Source organism: Symphalangus syndactylus, chromosome 17 (assembly GCF_028878055.3).
Source record: "Symphalangus syndactylus isolate Jambi chromosome 17, NHGRI_mSymSyn1-v2.1_pri, whole genome shotgun sequence".
Taxonomy (NCBI): domain Eukaryota; kingdom Metazoa; phylum Chordata; class Mammalia; order Primates; family Hylobatidae; genus Symphalangus; species Symphalangus syndactylus.
This window is the reverse complement of record NC_072439.2, coordinates 81,147,112-81,166,113: the sequence shown is the minus strand read 5'-3', so window position 1 is coordinate 81,166,113 and position 19,002 is coordinate 81,147,112. Positions and strand designations below refer to the sequence as shown.

The window sequence follows — 19,002 nt, the reverse complement described above, 5'->3', positions numbered from 1 at the left end:
ACACTGCTATAAAGAAATACCTGAGACTGGGTAATTTATAAAGAAAAGAGGTTTAATTGGCTCATGGTTCTGCAGGCACTACAGGAAGCATAGTGGCTTTTGCTTCTAGGGAGGCCTCAGGAAATTTACAATCATGGCAGAAGGCAAAGGGGAAGCAGGCATCTTCACATTGCTGGAGCTGGAGGAAGAGAGAGAGGTGGAAGGTGCTACACACTTCTAAACAACCAGATATCATGAGAACTCTATCATGAGAACATCACTAGGATGATGGTGCTAAACCATTCATGAGAACTCTGCCCCATGATCCAATCACCTCCCTCTAGGCCCCACCTGCAACATTGGGGATTACAATTTAACATGAGATTTGGGTGGGGACACAGATCCAAACCATATCAGTGGGTGTGGTGGTGCACATTTGTAGTCCCAGCTACTCAGGAGGCTGAGGTTGGAGGACTGCTTGAGTTCAGGAGGTTGAGGCTATAAGTGAGCCATGATAATGCCACTGCACTCTAGCCTGGGTGACAGAGTGAGGCCCTAATTGCAAAAAATAAAAAAAAAACGCCAAAAAACAAAACAAAACAAAAACCCACAACAAACAAACAACAACAGCAAAACCTTAGTAAAATGTATAGGAATCTCAAAGGATGTGAGTTAACTATTTGTAATTGCCACAATAGGAATGTTTACTAATATTTCCTAACTGTTTACTATGGATCAGGTAGATGAAATGTTTTGTAATAGGAAGTTGCTCAGAACTATACAGCTCATAAATGGCAGAACCACTGCTATGATTTGAATGTCTCCTCCAAAACTCATTTTGAAATTCAGTTGTCATTATGATGGTATTAAGAGGTGAGACAATTAAGAGGTGATTAAGTTATGAGGGGTTATCCCTCATGAATAGTTTAATGTTGCCATCATGAGAGTTGGTTTGTTATCGTGAAAGTGGATTGTTCTAAAAGTGAGTTTGGTCCTCTCTGTCTCTCACTCTCATCTTTGCTTGCCCTTCTGTCTTCTTCCAGAAAATATCACAGCATGAAGGCCCTCACAAGATGTGAGCCCCTTGATCTTGGACTCCCCAGCCCCCAGAACTATAAGAAATATATTTCTTTCCTTTATAAATTACCCAGTCTATGGTATTCTGTTACAGCAACACAAAACAGACGAAGAAGGAAAATTGGTACTGAGAGTGGGACTGTTGCTAAAACAAATACTTGAAACCATGGAAGAGACTTTGGAACTGGGTAATGGACAGAGCTTGGAAGAATTTAGAGAAGCAGGATAGAAAAAAACCTAGAGTGTCATGAATGGAACAGTAAGAACAATTCTAGTGAGGGCTCAGAGGAAGACCCCAGAAATAGGGATAGCCTAAATCTTTTTTTTTTTTTTTTCATTTTTTACATTAAAAAAATAGAGATACGGTCTCGCTTTATTGACCGGGCTGGTCTTGAACTCCTGACATTAAGTGATCCTCCCATCTCGGCCTCCCAAAATGCTGGGATTACAGGCATGAGCCACAATGCCCGGTGTAATCTTCTTAAGTGGTTAAGAGAGTGGGTAGAAATACGGATAGTAAAGGTCATTCTGATAAGGTCTCACATGAAAATGAGAAGCGAGATACTGGAAACTGGAGCAAAGGCCATTCTTATTATACAGTTGCAAAGAAATTGGTGGAATTTTGTCCAACCTGAGGGCTTTATGGAAAACATAATTTAAGAACAATAAACTGTGATATCTGGTGGAAGAAATTCCTAAGCAAAATATTGAAGGAGCTGTGTGGCTATTCTTAACTGCATACAGTAAGATGCAAGAGGAAAGAAAAGACTAAAAGATGAGATTTATAATTAAAAGATAATCAGAACTAAAATATTTTTTTAAAACTTCAGGCTGACCTTGTAAAGAATTTAAAAAGTGTGTTCAGGAGAGTAAACCAAGGATTTGGCAAGTAACTGTCTGCTAAGGTGAGTAATACATACAGAAGGGATAATTAAGACAATGAGAGAATGACTCCAAAGGCACTTCAGATATCTTTAAGGCTGACCCTACCATCACAGGCTCAGAGCTCTAGGAGGGCAGACCGTCTTCAGGGTATAGTTTCAGAGCACCTTCTATTGGCTTGCTGCCCAGAGCCACCTTGGGTCTCTACTCCCCACATTCTTCAAGAGGGAGTAGAAAAGACTTGAGGTGCAAGAGAAAAGAAAAGACTTAAAGACGAGATTTATAATTAAAAGAGAATCAGAACTAAAAGATTTTTTTAAAAACTTCAGGCTGACCTTGTAAAGCTGCTCCACAGCTGCCCTGGCTGTAACTCAAGCAGGCCCAGGTGAGGTTCAATCTATGGCTCCAAAAGGTACAAGCTGTAAACTTTGGTGGTATTTACGTGGTGCTAATTCTGCAGGTGCACAGAATGCAACAGCTGTGGGGACATGGCTTTCTCCACCTATATTTCAAAGCACATTGCAGACAACCTGGGAGGCCAGGCAGAGACTTGTCACAGGGGTAGCACCATCACAGAGAGCCCCTTCTAGGGCAATACTGAATGAACAGAAATGTGGAGTTGGAGCTACAAGAGGGTCCCCACTAGAGCAATTCTGAGTGGATCCATGGGAGTGGAGCCACTCCTGAGGCCCCAGAACTGTAGAGCTACCAGCTTGCAACACTAGCCTGGGAGAGCTGCAGGAACAAGACTCCAACCCTAGAGAGCTGCAGCACAGGCTGAGCCCAGCAAAGCCATGGGGTGGGGCTGCCCAAGACACTGGGAGGCCTAACCTCAACCCCATTGTGCCCAGGTTGCAGGACATAGGGTCAAATAAAATTATTCTCCAGCTTTAAGACTTAATGTTGTTTTCACTGTTAAGTTTTAGATTTTCTGTGGACCAGCTACCCCTTTCTTGCCCATTTCCTCCTTTTGGAAAAGGCATGTCTATTCTATGCCTGTCCCAACATTGCATTTTGGAAGCATGTAAGTTATTGATTTCATAGGCTCACAGATGGAGAGGAATTTGCCTCAGGATGAATTGTGCTTTGACTGTCACCCATATCTGATTTTGATGAGACTCTGGATTTTGAACTTTTAAGCTGGTACTAGAACAAGTTAAAACCTTTTGGGGCTATTGGAATGGAGTGAAGGTATATTGTATGAGTTTTGGTGGACCAGAGGCAGTTTGGATGTCCTCTCCAAAATCATGTTGAAATGTAATTGCCGCCGTGACAGTATTAAGAGGTGGGACAAGTAACAGTTGATTAGGCCATGAGGGCTCTGCCCTCATAAATGGGTTAATGTCATTATTGCAGGAGTGTGTTCATTATCACTAGTGCAGACTGTTACAAAAGCGAGTTTGGGGCTGGGCATGGTGGCTCGTGCCTGTAATCCCAGCAATTTGGGAGGCCAAGGTGGGCAGATCACAAGGTCAAGAGATTGAGACCATCCTGGCCAACATGGTGAAACCCTGTCTCTACTAAAAATACAAAAAATTAGCCGGGCGTGGTGGCATGCACCTGTAGTCGCAGCTACTCAGGAGGCTGAGGCAGGAGAATCGCTTGAACCTGGGAGGCAGAGGTTGCAGTGAGCCGAGATCTCGCTGTTGCACTCCAGCCTGGTGACAGACTGAGACTCTGTCTCAAAAAAGTAAATAAACAAAAAATAAATGAAACAAAATAAAATAAAATAAAAATAAAAATAAAAAAGTGAGTTCGGGCCAGGTGTGGTGGCTCATGCCTGTAAATCCGGGCACTTTGGGAGGCTGAGGTGGGCAGATCACAAGGTCAGGAGATCAAGACTTTCCTGGCTAACATGGTGAAACCCCGTCCCTACTAAAAATACAAAAAATTAGCCAGGCGTGGTGGCAGGCATCTGTAGTCCCAGCTACTTGGGAGGCTGAAGTGGGAGAATTGCTTGAACCCGGGAGGTGGAGGTTGCAGTGAGCCGATTGCACCACTGCACTCAAGACTGGGACAGAGCGAGATTCTGTCTCCAGAATAAATAAATAAATAAATAAATAAATAAATAAATAAATATAAAATAAAGTGAGTTTGGCCCTCTCTGTCTCTGTCTCTTGCTCTCACCCTTGCTTGCCCTTCTGCCTCCTGCCATTGGATGACACAGCTTGAAGGCCCTTGCCAAATTCAGGCCCCCTCGACCTTGAACTTCCCAGCATCCAGAATGATAAGGAATCAATTTCTTTTCTTTATACGGTACCCAGTCTTGAACCAAGCACAGTGGCTCATGCCTGTAATTCCAGAACTTTGGGAGGGCAAGGTGGAAGGATCACTGGAGCCTTGGAGTTTGAGGCTGCAGTGAGCCCTGATCACATCACTGCACCCCAGTGGGGATGACATATTGAGAACCTGTCTAAAAAAACGCAAAAAATAAAAAAATAAAAAAAGGGACCCAGTCTGGGATTCTGTTACAGCAACACAAAACAGACTAAGACAGCTGTGGGCAACGTCATGACTCCAGGTCACAGTACTCTCATGTTATACTTAACTATAGACTCTTGCTGCTTCTGTGCTGCAGTGCTTTCACTTTAGCAACTTGGCAAAAAATGTATTGTTTTGTCTATTTAAATCAGCTGTAAATCTCATCATCAAGAATATGTGACTTGGCTGGGTGCAGTGGCTCTTGCCTGTAATCCCAGCACTTTGGGAGGCCGAGGTGGGCAGATCACTCAAGGTCAGGAGTTCAAGGCCAGCTGGCCAATATGGTAAAACCTCACCTCTACTAAAAATACAATAATTAGCCAGGCATGGTGGCGTGTGCCTGTAATCCCAGCTACTGAGGAGGCTGAGGTAGGAGAATCGCCTGAACCCGGGAGGAGGAGGTTGTAGTGAGCTGAGACATGCTACTGCACTCTAGCCTGGGAGACAGAGCAAGACTCATCTAAAAAAAAAGAAAAAAAGAATATGTGGCTTAATTGAATATTATTATTATTATTTATCTTCTAGAGACAAGGTCTCACTCTGTCACCTAGGCTGGAGTACAGTAGCACAGTCACAGCTCACTAAGCCTTGAATTCCTGGGCTTGAGTGATCCTCCCACCTCAACCTCCCAAAGTGTTGGGATTACAGGCATGAGCCACTGCAGCCTGACCAATTATTATTTTTTTAAGCCTCAGTGTTGCAGATTGATGAATCCAAACAAATCAAAGATGACAGGAAAGAAGTCTTAATTTATATCAACCAAAATCATCTTTTCTACCCTCTTTCTTCTCATCCTTTATACCCTCCAAGCCAAAGAGAATAATTGCCAGTGCTGGGTAATTCATATAATAGAGAAGTGTAGCACAATTGCACTCTTGAACCAAAACTACAACAAAGTGGTTACATTTACATATTGATATTGCAGTAGAACTTATATAATATAACAGGCTGGAATTTCTTTTCAAACATCTGTGACTCAGGGTAAACTACAGAAAGTTAGAAAAAAGTTATTTCCGTGTTTTCAAAATAGAGAAACAGAATGGTCTGTTGGATTTGCCTTTAGAACTGACACCACTTTCCAGCACTAATCTCAACTATAAGAAAAAAACAAATTGGCTAGACATGGTGGCTCATGCCTGTAATCCCAGCACTTTGGGAGGCTGAGGTGGGAGGTTTGCTTGAGCCCAGGAGGTCAAGTCTTCACTGAGCTATTATCATGCCACTGCATTCCAGCCTGGGTGACAAAGTGAGACCTTGTCTCTAAAAAAAAAAAAAAAAAAGAATAAAATAAATGAAATAATTCATGATTAAAAGTTGCTTCAGGAGGAAATTGGGTGAAGGGTACAAAAGACCGCTCTATATTATCTTTGCAACTTCCTGTCAATCTATAATTATTCCAAAATCAAAAGTTTAAAAAAAAATTCCTTCAGTAAGAGAAATGGGCTTTTGACTTTGGAAAGAATTACCATTGTATTCTAGAATTTACTAGAAGAATAAGGGAAGGGATATCTGTAGTCAGACTTCTGTCATTTTCTTTTTGTTTTTTTTTTTTGAGAAGGAGTCTCACTCTGTTGCCCAGGCTGGAGTGCAGTGGTAGGATCTCAGCTCACTGCAACCTCCGCCTCCTGGGTGCAAGCAATTCTCCTGTCTCAGTCTCTCGAGTAATTGGGACTACAGGCGTGTGCCACCATGCCTGGCTAACTTTTTGTACTTTTAGTAGAGACGGGGTTTCACTGTGTTAGCCAGGATGGTCTCGATCTCCTGACCTCGTGATCTGCCGGCCTCGGCCTCCCAAAGTGCTGGGATTACAGGCATGAGCCACCGCACCCGGACAACTTTTGTCATTTTCAAAGAGTGAATTTGGTGCCCTTGGAGGGTCACTTCTTCCAAATCAGTGGCAGTGAGGAGGAAAAAGCTGTTAGAATGCTCCATCAAAAGTATGCTCCCTTTTCCAACTCAAGACTTAAAATCAGAAGAAATAATCAAGGAGTACCAACTATATAGTTTGGTGTTACTTAAACGTTTTAGTAATAGTAATAATACCTGTTCATGGCCTGGTGTGGTGGCTGAAGCCTGTAATCCCAGTACTTTGGGAAGCTGGTGCAGGCAGATCCCTTGAGTCCAGGAGTTTGAGACCAGCCTTGGTAAAATGGCAGAAACCTGCCTCTACAAAAAACTTGCCAGGTATAGTGACACACACCTATAGTCCCAGGTGCTCAGGAGGCTGAGATGGGAGGATCACTTGAGCCTGGGAGGTTGAGGCTGCAGTGAGCTGAGATCACACCACTGCATTCCAGCCTGGGCAAGAGAGCAAGACCCTGTCTCTTAAAAAAAAAAAAAAAGAAAAGGAAAGAAAAGAAAAGGAAAGGAAAGAAAAAGAAGAAATAATATGTGTTCATTATAAGAAAATTTGGTGAATATTGAAAATTATAAATTAATCCAATTTATCCATAATTTGAAACTGAGCAATAACTAATGTTGATATTTTGGTATATCTTTTCAGTTATTATTGCTATATAAATGTTTTTGTATAAAATTGGCATTTAAACTTTTTTCTTTACCTCTCTTTGAAAGGTACATACTTAATTTTCATTTTGTGAGTTTACCTTTACATTTAGTGAGTTTTTCCCAAATAAAAAATAATATTTGTGACTGACTATGCCTCTATTATGTGGCTATATCATAATTTAATTAATCATATAATTATTGTATTTATAAATTTTCTCTAATATAAATAATTGGCACATACAAAATTTTAATTCGTTAATCTTTGTGTGCATCTTTAGGATCTAAGTCAAAGAGTTTTAATGCTGTTAGTACACATTGACAATTTGTCTTGCAGAAAGGGTATACTAACCAAATATCTACTTTATTTAAAATTTAAAATTCTGCTACCTAAGTTCTCTCCATTTTGACTCTTCAAATGCACATCCCGTAGCTCTTTTATATGAGAGGAATACTACTCACCTCAAAAAGTCAACTATGGGTGACTAGAAAATAATTTCTAATTACAGTCATGCATTGCTTAACAATAGGGATACATTCTGAGAAATGCATCCTTAGATGATTTTGTCGTTTTGCAAACATCATAGAATGTACTTACACAAACCTAGATGGAGTAGCTTACTACAACCTAGGCTATAAGGTATGGTCTATTGCTCCTAGGCTACAAGCCTGTACTGCATGGCACTGTACTAAATACTGTAGGCAATTATAACATAATGGTAAGTATGTGTGTATCTAAACATAGAAAAAGTACAATAAAAATACAGTATAAAATATTAAAAAATGATACATGTATAAGGCACTTACCATGAATGGAGCTTGTGGGGCTAAAAGTTGCTCTGGGTGACTCAGTGAGTGGTGAGAGAATGTGAAGGCCTAGGACTTTACTGTGCACTACTACAGACTTACAAACACTATACACTTAGGCTATGCTAAATTTATAAAAGTATTTCTTACTTCAATGATAAATTAAGCTTTGCTTACTGTAACTTTCTTTCTTTCTTTTTTTTTTTGAGACGGAGTCTCACTCTGTTGCCCAGGTTGGAGTGCAGTGACATTATTGCGACTCACTGCAACCTCTGCCTCCTGGGTTCACTCCATTCTCCTGCCTCAGCCTCCCGAGTAGCTGGGACTACAGGCACCCACCACAATGCCCGGCTAATTTTTTGTATTTTTGGTGGAGACGGGGTTTCACCATGTTAGCCAGGATGGTCTTGATCTCCTGACCTCATGATCCGCCCTCCTTGGCCTCCCAAAGTGCTGGGATTACAGGCGTGAGCCACGGCGGTGCCTGGCCTACTGTAACTTTTTTACTTTGTATACTTTTAAATTATTTTTTAACTTTTTGACTCTTTTGTAATAACACTTAGCTTAAAAGGCAGACACACTGTACAGCTGTATAAAAATATTTTCTTGCAGGCCCAGTGGCTCATGCCTGTAATCCCAGCACTACACGCCACGCCAAGGCGGGCGGATCACGAGGTCAGGAGATCGAGACCATCCTGGCTAACACGATAAAACCCCGTCTCTACTAAAACTACAAAAAATTTGCTGGAGTGGTGGCACGTGCCCGTAGTCCCAGCTACTTGGGAGGTTGAGGCAGGAGAATTGCTTGAACCCAGGAGGCAGAAGTTGCAGTGAGCAGAGATCGCACCACTGCACTCCAGCCTAGGTGACAGAGTGGGGCTCCATTAAAAATATATATATATGTATACATACATATTTTTCTTTCTCTATGTCTTCATTCTCAAAGCTTCTTTCAATTAAATTTTTTTTAACTTTGTAAATTTTTGTTAAAAACTTAGACACAAACACAAACAATAGCCTAGGCGTATACAGGGTCGGGGTAATCAATATTACTGTCTCCCTCCTCCACATCTTCGCCATCTATACTGGAAGGCTTCAGGGGCAATAACACACAAGGAGCTGTCACTTCCTATGATAACCATGCTTTCTTCTGGAATACCTCCTGAAAGACCTGGCTGGGGCTGTTTTACAGTTAACTTTTTTCTTTTTATAAGTAGTAGGAGTATACTCTAAAATAACAATGAAAAGTATAGTGTAGCAAATATATAAACCAGCAACATAGTTGCTTATTATCATTGTCAAATATTGTATATTGCATGTACCTAATTGTATTACTATGCTTTTATACAACTGGCAGCACAGTGTTTGTTTACACAAGCATAACCACAAACACTGCACTTCAATGTTACCATGTTACTGGGTGATAGGAGTTTTTCAGCTTCCTTGTAATGTATGGGATCACTGTGGAATATCTAGTTCATAGCTGATTGAAACATTGTTATGTGACACATGACTGCATAAGACTGAGTTCCTTGGCCTCAGTATAAAGAAGGCAGAGAAGATGCCATCACTTTCAGAACTTTCTTGTAACCATATTAACATTAGCATGTTTTTGCATTTTTAAAACTGTATTAGCCCAATACACTAGCACTGTATTACTGGGTGCTAGAGAAACTCAAATGAGTAAGACTGTGGTGGAAAGAGAGATGAAAGAATGGTTTCCTAAGGTTTAAGACCTTAGAATCCTCATGGAAAGGACCGTATTCCTTGTGTCTCCCAAGCTTTAATGTGCTTATAAATTACATAGGACCTTTTAACTTTTTTTACTATTGCTATTTTATGGTGTGATTAACATTTGTATACTGAACTTAGTCTGCATCTTATTTTTTCACTTAGTAATGTGTCATGCAGATCTTGACACATCTATCTATTTCTATACCAATACAATAATAATCTTAGAATATATTTTCATAGTTTGTTGTGCAGGCCCCTCCTATTTTTGTTCAATTAAAAAAGTATTTGTTCTACTTGTGCTTTACTCTTTCATATGTGGTTTATCTCATTTTTTCAGCTTTATTGCGGTATCATTGACAAATAAATTTGTGTATATTTAAGGTATAACCCAAAAAGTAACTGAGACAAGTGTCAATCAGTTTAGAAGTTTATTTTGCAAAGGTTAAGGACATGGCCATGACACAGTCTCAAGAGATCCTAAGAACATCTGCCCAAGGTGGTCAGGCTACAACTTAGTTTCATGGATTTTAGAAAGATATAGGACATCAATCAATACGTGTTAGCTGCGCACTGGTTTGGGCCGGAAAGGATACAACTCCAAGCGAAGGGTAGCAGAGTGCCTTCCAGGTCATAGGTGTATTCAAAGATTTTCTGACTGGCAATTGGTTAAAGAGTTTATCTAAAAGACCTAGAATCCATAGAAGAAAGGGTCTGGGTTAAGATAAGGGGCTGTGGAAACCAAGATTCTTATTATGCAGATGAAGCCCCCAGGTAGCAGGCTTCAGAGAGAATAGATTGTAAATGTTTCCTATCAGACTCCAAAAGGTGCCAGACTCTTAGTTATTAATAATTCTCTCCTGTATCAGGAAAAAGACCCAGAAAGAGAAAAGGATTCTTTACAGAATGTAAATTTTTTCCCACAAGAGACAGCTTTGCAGGGCCATTTCAAAATACGTCAAAGAAAGATATTTTAGGATAAAATACTTTGAGTTCTTTCAGGGCCTGCTATCTGTCATGTTGGTATCTTATTGCTACAAAGAATCTGCTTTGTCCATCTTAAGGTTTCTCTTTTAATGTTAATGCTGGTCAGTTGTGCCTGAATTCCAAAGGGTGGAAGGTATGAGGCATGTCGGACTACCCATTCCCATCATGGCTTGAACTAGCGTTTCAGGTTACCTTTGTTTTTTTGTTGTTGTTGTTGAGACGGAGTTTCCCTCTTCTTGCCCAGGCTGGAGTGCCACGGCACAATCTTGGCTCACTGCAACCTCTGCCTCCCGGGTTCAAGCAATTCTCCTGTCTCAGCCTCCCGAGTAGCTGGAATTACAGGCGTGCGCCACCACACCCGGCTAATTTTGTATTTTTAGTAGAGACGGGGTTTCTCCATGTTGGTCAGGCTGGTCTTGAACTCCTGACCTCAGGTGATCCACCCACCTCGGCCTCCCAAAGTGCTAGGATTACAGGCATGAGCCACCGTGCCAGGTATTGTTTTTTTTAGAGACAAGGTCTTGCTCTGATGCCCAGGCTGGAGTGCAGTGGCACAATCATAGCTCACTGCAGCCTCCAACTCCTGCACTCAAGGAATCCTCCCACCTCAGCCTCCTCAGTAGCTCGGACTGCAGGCATGTGCCACCATATATATATAATATATATATATATTTTTTAATCAACAAAGTGATCCTTTAAATTAGTATCACTGGTTTTTCATACCTGGAATCACATTTCGTTATACATTTGGGTAGATCCTTCCTGCAAATTTTCAATGTTTATTCCCAAAGTCAAACTCCCATTCACATGAACAATACAGGTTAGACAGAGGTAATGTCACATTTTACATTATAACTTTGCAGTATTAATCAACGTAGTACTTTAAAGGAATGACTGAAAACTATTTGAGAAGATAGAAACCAGTTGCAATAAAGCAAACCTATTCCTCATGAAACTTAAGATCAGTCATTTTACCTTCAATCCACATTCAGTGAACACCAACCATGTTTATTTAATGCCTACTATGTGCCTGACAGCCACAGTACATCTGACACTTACTTTCTCCAAAACAACTATGACTTGAACTTTGAGTAAATCACTTTGGTTAGAGTTACCATATTAGCTCAAGATGACAAATGCAGGTGCTTTCTTTTTTAAAGAAAAATGACACTAGATCATTAACACCTTGAGTACCAGGACAGGTAATTTCCTCTGTAATCCCCAGAGTCTCGTGTAGTGCCTGGTCCATAGAAAGCTCTCAATAAGTGTTTGATTTAATCTCAGAGCTTCCTTCCAACGGATACTTCCAAGAGGTAAAACTCTAAACCTCTACTCCTAGTGATAGCAGAATTTCCTAACTAATCCAGAACCATCTCCTATGCTTAAGTATAAATTCTTGCCAGGCACAGTGGCTCACACCTGTAATCCCGCTACTTGGGAGGCTGAGGTGGGGGGAACAGTAGAGGTCAGGAGACCAGCCTGGGCAACATAGTAAGACCCATCTCTAAACAAATGTTTAGAAATTAGCCAGGCATGCAGGCACACGCCTGTAGTCCCAGCCATTTCGGAGGCTGAGGCAGGAGGATCGTTTAAGCCCAGGAATTCAAGGCTGCAGTGAGCTATGATCAGGCCACTGCACTCCAGCCAGGGAGACAGCTGGAATCCATGTCTAATAAACAATAATACTTAATTTTTTTAAAAAGTATTTATCATCATCCGCACCAATCCTGGGGGAGCTAAACATCGACCCTTAACATTTCAGTTTTAAAACCTGGCTGATTTGGGATAGAACTTTGTCCAAATTAAATTGTAGAAATGCTATGGATTCAAGAGTAAACCTGCTTGATTAATCAAACAAGCTGGAAAACTACTCTGTTAATTTCTTTGTTGTAAATTGATCACTGTAATTTTACCTTACATGTCATTTATATTTTGTATATACGTGAACATTTTAATTTCCACAGCTTTTAACAGGTTGACATAATACTTCTCCATGCAGTAAGTCAGTCATTTTTTCCACTTACAACTGTAATTCCATAAAATTTTGGTCATCTTGCTCCATGTTTAATAATCTAGGTAAGTAAGCAGGCATGGCTTATAGACATGAGCTATACCTCACTCACAAAAACATCTCCAGTAAACTCTCTAAATTTCTTTCAACTCCAGAGAACTATCAGAAGAATAACACCCGCTGGCAGAAGAACAAGGATGGAGCTAGGTCAATTCAACTGTTCTTTCTCTTTCTGCCTCAAGCTGCCTAGAGCAGGAGCTACTTCTGCTTAGCCAAAAGCCAAAATAGACAAGGAACCTATCCCTGACTCAAGTATTTTACAGGTTAAGCTCCTAGCTTGGCACAACCTGTTGGGATATAAGACTGTAGGACTGGCCAGGTGTGGTGGCTCACGCCTGTAATCCTAGCATTTTGGGAGGCCGAGGCAGGTGGATCACTTGAGGTTAGGAGTTTGAGACCAGTCTGGCCAATGTGATGAAACCCCGTCTCTCCTAAAAACACAAAAGTCAGCCAGGCATGGTGGCATGCACCTGTAATCCCAGCTACTCAGGGGGCTGAAGCACAAGAATTGTTTGAACCCAAGAGGCAGAGGTTGCAGTGACCCGAGATCACGCCACTGCACACCAGCCTGGGCAACAGAGTGAGACTCAGTCTCAAAAAAAAAAAAAAAAAAGACTGGAGGATGAGGCTGGTTTCTCCAATGCTCTTTAAACCTCTGTTTGGGCGTGGACGGCCCATGCCTGTAATCCCAGCCCTCTGGGAGGCTGAGGCAAGAGGATTGATTGCTTGAGGCCAGGAGTTCAATACCAGCCCAGGCAACATAGCAAGACCCCCATCTCTACAAAAAAAAAAAAAAAAAAAAAGAAGAAAAAATTATCTATTTAAGGCTACAGAAGTAAGTGTTACTGAATATAGGAAGAGCTACATTGATTAAATGAGAAAAAAACTCAGGTCGCAACTAGGAGTCATAGGAAGACAGAATTTCAGAAATTCATAACACATCAGACAGATGTGTTTTATTAAAAAAGAAAAAAAAAGACCTTTAATCAGAAAGTCTGATTAAATTCAATATTAACTCAAACTCTTAAAAAATTTCTGGAAAAGTCAACAGGGTAAATCACAGAAAAGCAGACAGCTGCTGACAGTTCTTTGGTGGAAAAGTAAGTTGCATACTTACCCAAGCTGCCCAAATGATTATCAAGCCAAGTTTGTTTTTCAAAAATAGGTTTTAAGATACACCAAAGAAACCATACAATACAAACATTTAACAATGAAGTTAAAGTATATAGCAAAAGCCAAATATGACAATACACACAAATAATATATAAAAGAAGCCTTTCAATCCTAGAAAACTAAAATGGGGAGAACTTACTGAAGGGTAACATACCTAAATGAGTACTAACAGCAAGGAATAATCCTCAACATTTTCCCAATGACTGACTAAGCCTCAAAAAGACAGCTTAGGAAAATGATTAACATGTAATTTTTCTTTTTTCCTAGCCAATTCAGTTCTACTTAGATAAATCTGGTTACCAATCAATACGAATATAAATTAGAGTAATTTTTTTTCTGCTCAATTACTACCATTTTTTCTTTTTCACCTTTTCCGTAATTTTCTCTGGCAACACTTTTCCTTTCGTTTGATCAGTTGAACTCAAAAGGTTTGGTACCTAAAATGAGTATCAATCGTCAACGGAATAGCGCTTGGGAAATGCAATCCTAGAAAAGGCAAATGTGTAACCGAGGTGCTTGACAAAGTGAAATGTCCATTCTCCATACAGTAATGTCTCCCATGTTAATCACTAGGTTAATGGCTGCTCCTGGCTAGATCACAGGACCCTGCATGATACTGGAATGCTCCCTGGTGAGGTACTGCAGAGGTATGTGCACAAACACCCACCCATTTAAGCTTTCAATAAATACAAGGCATCATTTTAAACCATTTCAGTAGAATAAATTAAAAATATTGCATTTCTATTGGCCTGCTTTGCTTCTTGAGCTGGCCTGGAGTGTTGTTCATGACATAGAAGACACAATAGTTTATTAGTGGCTACCCCAAGCTCTTTAGACTCCAGCACTTCTCGCTCTTTAAGCCTCAGCCCCATTTTTTGCAGCAATAATGATATTCTTTTTTTTTTTTTTTTTTTGAGATGGAGTCTCGCTCTCTCTCCCAGGTTGGAGTGGCATGATCTCGGCTCACTGCAAGCTCTGCCTCCCGGGTTCATGTCATTCTCCTGCCTCAGCCTCCTGAGTAGCTGGGACTACAGGCACCTGCCACCACTCCCGGCTGATTTTTTTTTTTTTTTTTTGTATTTTTAGTAGAGACGTGGGTTTCACCTGTTAGCCAGGATGGTCTCCATTTCCTGACCTCATGATCCGCCCACCTCAGCCTCCCAAAGTGCTGGGATTACAGGTGTAAGCCACCGTGCCCGGCCATAATGGTATTCTTCATTAGCATTGCCACCGTCATGGGGCCAACACCTCCAGGAACTGGAGTGATATAACCGGCTTTTTGTCTGACTCCTTCAAAATCCATATCTCCAACCAACTTGGGTTTGGCAGTTACAGGATCATGAACTCCATTTATTCCCACATCAATGACTGCTGCTTCTTCCTTGATCATATCTGCTGTGATCAGATTTGGAATACCTGCAGCAGATATTACAATATCTGCAAGAATTGTGTGTTTCTTCAACTGCTCTTTGGGAGTATACAGATGAGATATTGTAACAGTGGCATCACTCCGGGTCGTTCATGCGCTCCATCTGTGTGCAGTAACATTGCAATGGGCATTTCAACATTTTTTGACCTTCCAGCCACAACCACATTCTTCCCTAGGGTTGGAATGTCAGTTCGCTTAATTATTTCCCACACACCCCATGGGGTAGCTGGTAAGGTGGAATACTGGTCCAAACACATTCGCCCTACATTAATTACATGAAAGCCATCAGCATCCTTGTCTGGAGAAACAGCATTGCAGATCCTTCTCTCATCAATATGCTCTGGAAGAGGCAGCTGAACAAGGAGGCCATCTACATTATCATCATTATTCAGTTTACTGATTAAATTCAACAATTCTTCCTCTGAAATTGAAGCTGGTTTCACAATTGTCTCATTGTTGATTCCCACATCTGCAGCTGCCCTGGTTTTGTTGAGGACGTAGGAGTGACTTGCAGAATTCTCGCCAACTAGGATCACGCTCAGGTGTGGCCGTTTGTCGCCTGAGGCCACCCACTCTTCTACCTCCTGCTGTACTTCCTGCTTGATCTGCTGGGCCAGTTTCCTTCCAGAAATTACAACAGCTTCATCTCGAACTGCCGCGAGGTGGAAGGGGCGAGGGCGGAGGGAGCAGCTGTGCGCGGGCTGCAGCAGCCGGGCAGCCAACGTGGACATGCGGGAAGTCGCAGCCATAGCCCGCGCCGGTGACCACGCCAGGACTTGTTTAATATTTTTAATTTTTAGTAGAGATGGAGTCTCTCTATGTTGCCTAGGCAGGTCTTGATCCCCTGGCCTCAAGTGATCTTCCCACCTCAGCCTCCTAAAACTTTGGGATTATAGATGTGAGCCACTGCACCCAGCCCCAGAATAACTTTGGAATGCCTTTGGCCGAGAGGAGGGGTCCATGGAGTTGGTTAGGGGGCTTAGAATTTTATTTTTGGTTTACAAAGGTATACAATGTATTTGATATACATGTACATTATGAAATGGTTACCACAATCAAGTTAACACATTGATTGTTTGTCATAGCTACCCATCCCCTTCTTTTTAGTGAGAATTTTTAAGATCTATTCCTTTAGCAAATATTAAGTATATAATACAGTATTGGCCAGGGGCTTTGAGTCTGCCTTTCTGACAAGCTTTGTGGAGTATTCTGAGTAGCAGGGTTATTTGACTATTAGGAAAGACAACAGTTTGAGGTAACAATAATTTAAGAGACTCTATGAAGAGCTGAAAGAGACCATGAAGGGAACTCGCATTTGCCCAGGAAGGGCTGCCTGATTCTCCAGCAGTTTGCTTATGGAAATCTGCATTTTCTTGGTCTAGATAGTCAGCTGCACCTCCTCACTAGTTTATAATAGCATACTATCTTGCTAAGAGGGAATATGATGGAGTAAAAACATCACAAGTTTTAGGATCCAACACGTGGATACAAATCTTAGTGCTATAGGGCAAGATCTTTTAAACTCTTCAGTTTCTTCATCTGTGGGGTGCATAAAGTAAAGTCTTCCATACAGGGCTACTGAGAAGATTACACAAGCACTTGGCAGAGTGCCTGGCTCATAATAAATACAAATACAAAGGTCTAGAGTTATCTTTACTATTATTAATATATACATTAGCTATTTCCCTCTCTTGTGGAAACAATGGCAAATTTATTTCAGAAAGTTGTTCTTGAACAGTATGAGAAACACCTTCTGTTTGGGGAGACAAGATAGTAAATTTCCCAACATATGCTGGATGGTCCTTTTTCTTTTCAATGTCTTATTTCTAAAAGACATAGTAGGGGAAGAGCAGACTTAGAGAGAAGTGTGTTGACTTATTGTGATTCCCAGGAGCTTTGTTTCAAGTGACTACGCATATTGCTTCCTGACCCAGTGAATGTACAGACCGTTGATACAACTCCTTCCAGTAATTGAACCCTAAACAAACAATACTGTTCTTCCACTTTCTTTTCTCAGCTAAACACCTCTGACATATACTGATCACTTTTCTTTAAACCTTCCTAGACTTTCAGTTCAATCTTTCTTTTTTTCCTTCATTAGCTCTTGTTTACTCCCTTCTGTCTTTGTTGCTTTTTGCTATTCACAAATGAGGTTGGGTTGGGTGGTAAGAATCTTTTTACTTAAAATGATTTGATGATAACTCCAAATATGAGAGAAGAGGAAAGTGAACCAATAATTTTTTCTTTTGAGACAGAGTTTCACTCTGTTACCCAGGCTGGAATGCAATGGTGTGATCTTGGCTCACTGCAACCTCTGCCTCCTGGGTTCAAGTGATTCTCCTGTCTCAGCCTCCCGAGTAGCTGGGATTACAGGGGTGCGTCACCACACCCAGCTAATTTTGTATTTTTAGTAGAGACGGGGTTTCACCATGTTGGCCAGGCTGGTCTCCAACTTCTGACCTCAAGTGATTTGCCTGCCTGGGCCTCCCAAAGTGCTAGGATTACAGGTGTAAGCCACCATGCCCGGCTAACCAATTATTTTTAATAGATTTAAAAAAAGAAGTTCAGAAAAGTATGCTACTTCTCTGAAGTCACACAGCTCATAAGTGACAGAGGCAAGATATGAACTTAAGTTTTTCTAACCTCATAGCTCATGTTCTTTCAAGTATGCCATGCTTATTGTCAAATCTGGGAGATAAAACAAGCACACAGACTATTATAATTCAAGCTAAAGTGGGCTATAGTGACTTAAGTATACAACAGTAGTTTAGACCAAGTACTGCAAAGATCAGAAACAAGAAGGGATGTGTTCCGTGGGCAAACCACACATGGCTTTGTGAACTTGATTTGAGATTGGTCTCTGTATGAGACACTGCAGTTCATGAGAATAGCACACACACACAGACACACACAAAGGAAAATCCCAGCACCTCTTCTCAGAATTAGAAAGAGCCAAGTTTCAGTGGAAAATACCATAGAGATAAAGCTAGAAACGACAGGTTGGGGCCAGATTATAGAAGGCTATGCCAGGTGAGCAGGAACATATAACTCAGTAAACAACTAGAAACTGTTGTAAGTGCTTAGCCAACAAGTGACTTAATCAGAGCTAAATTTTAGGAAAATGAATTCAACAATAGTATATCGGATGGATTAGGGCAGAGAAAAGAAGAAAGCTCTATTTGGTGCCATGAAGGATACACAGATGCATCAGCCTTGTGTTCGATGTTTAGGATTCTCATTACACAGTAACTTTTTACACACAAAGAAAACTTCAGTGAAAGGTAGAATTTAATAAATGTCATTGAAATACACAAAATGTCATAGTAGTTCAAGGTTGAAGTGGCAAAAAAAATCTGTTTTTAGTTAGTGTAGAACGATAGATTTATTAGACAATCATTGTCAATGCGAAAATTTTGAAAAGCTAGGTCTGATTTCATGGACATTTAAACTTCCTTGAAATTTATATTTCAGCTCATATGTAGACCCAAACAATTAGCTCACCATCTCTTCAACCTAGGAATTCCTTCCAAATACTAATGCCTAAAATCTCTTTTTTTTTTTTTTTGTGACCCAGTCTTGCTCTGTTGCCCAGGCTGGAGTGCAGTGGCACAATCTCGGCTCACTGCAAGCTCCGCCTCCCGGGTTCACACCATTCTCTTGCCTCAGCCTCCCGAGTAGCTGGGACTACAAGTGCCTGCCACCATGCCCGGCTAATTTTTTGTATTTTTAGTAGAGACGGGGTTTCACTGTGTTAGCCAGGATGGTCTTGATCTCCTGACCTCGTGATCCGCCCGCCTCTGCCTCCCAAAGTAAAATCATTTTTAAAAATTATATATTAGGATTTCCAGTGGCAGGGTCTGGGGAAGGGGCGGCAGTTGCC

The 19,002-nt window shown here is 41.0% G+C and overlaps 1 protein-coding gene across 1 annotated transcript; it reads right to left on the bottom strand.

Moving 5' to 3' along the window:
- Window positions 1-14,019: 14,019 nt before the first annotated feature.
- On the bottom strand, window positions 14,020-15,875 carry LOC134732965 (bifunctional methylenetetrahydrofolate dehydrogenase/cyclohydrolase, mitochondrial-like). Its single transcript, XM_063620458.1, is given in 3 exon segments — window positions 14,020-14,569; window positions 14,890-15,202; window positions 15,205-15,875. Coding segments are annotated over 3 exon segments (1,155 nt in total). The 5' UTR covers window positions 15,872-15,875; the 3' UTR covers window positions 14,020-14,394.
- Between the last annotated feature and the right edge of the window lie 3,127 nt (window positions 15,876-19,002).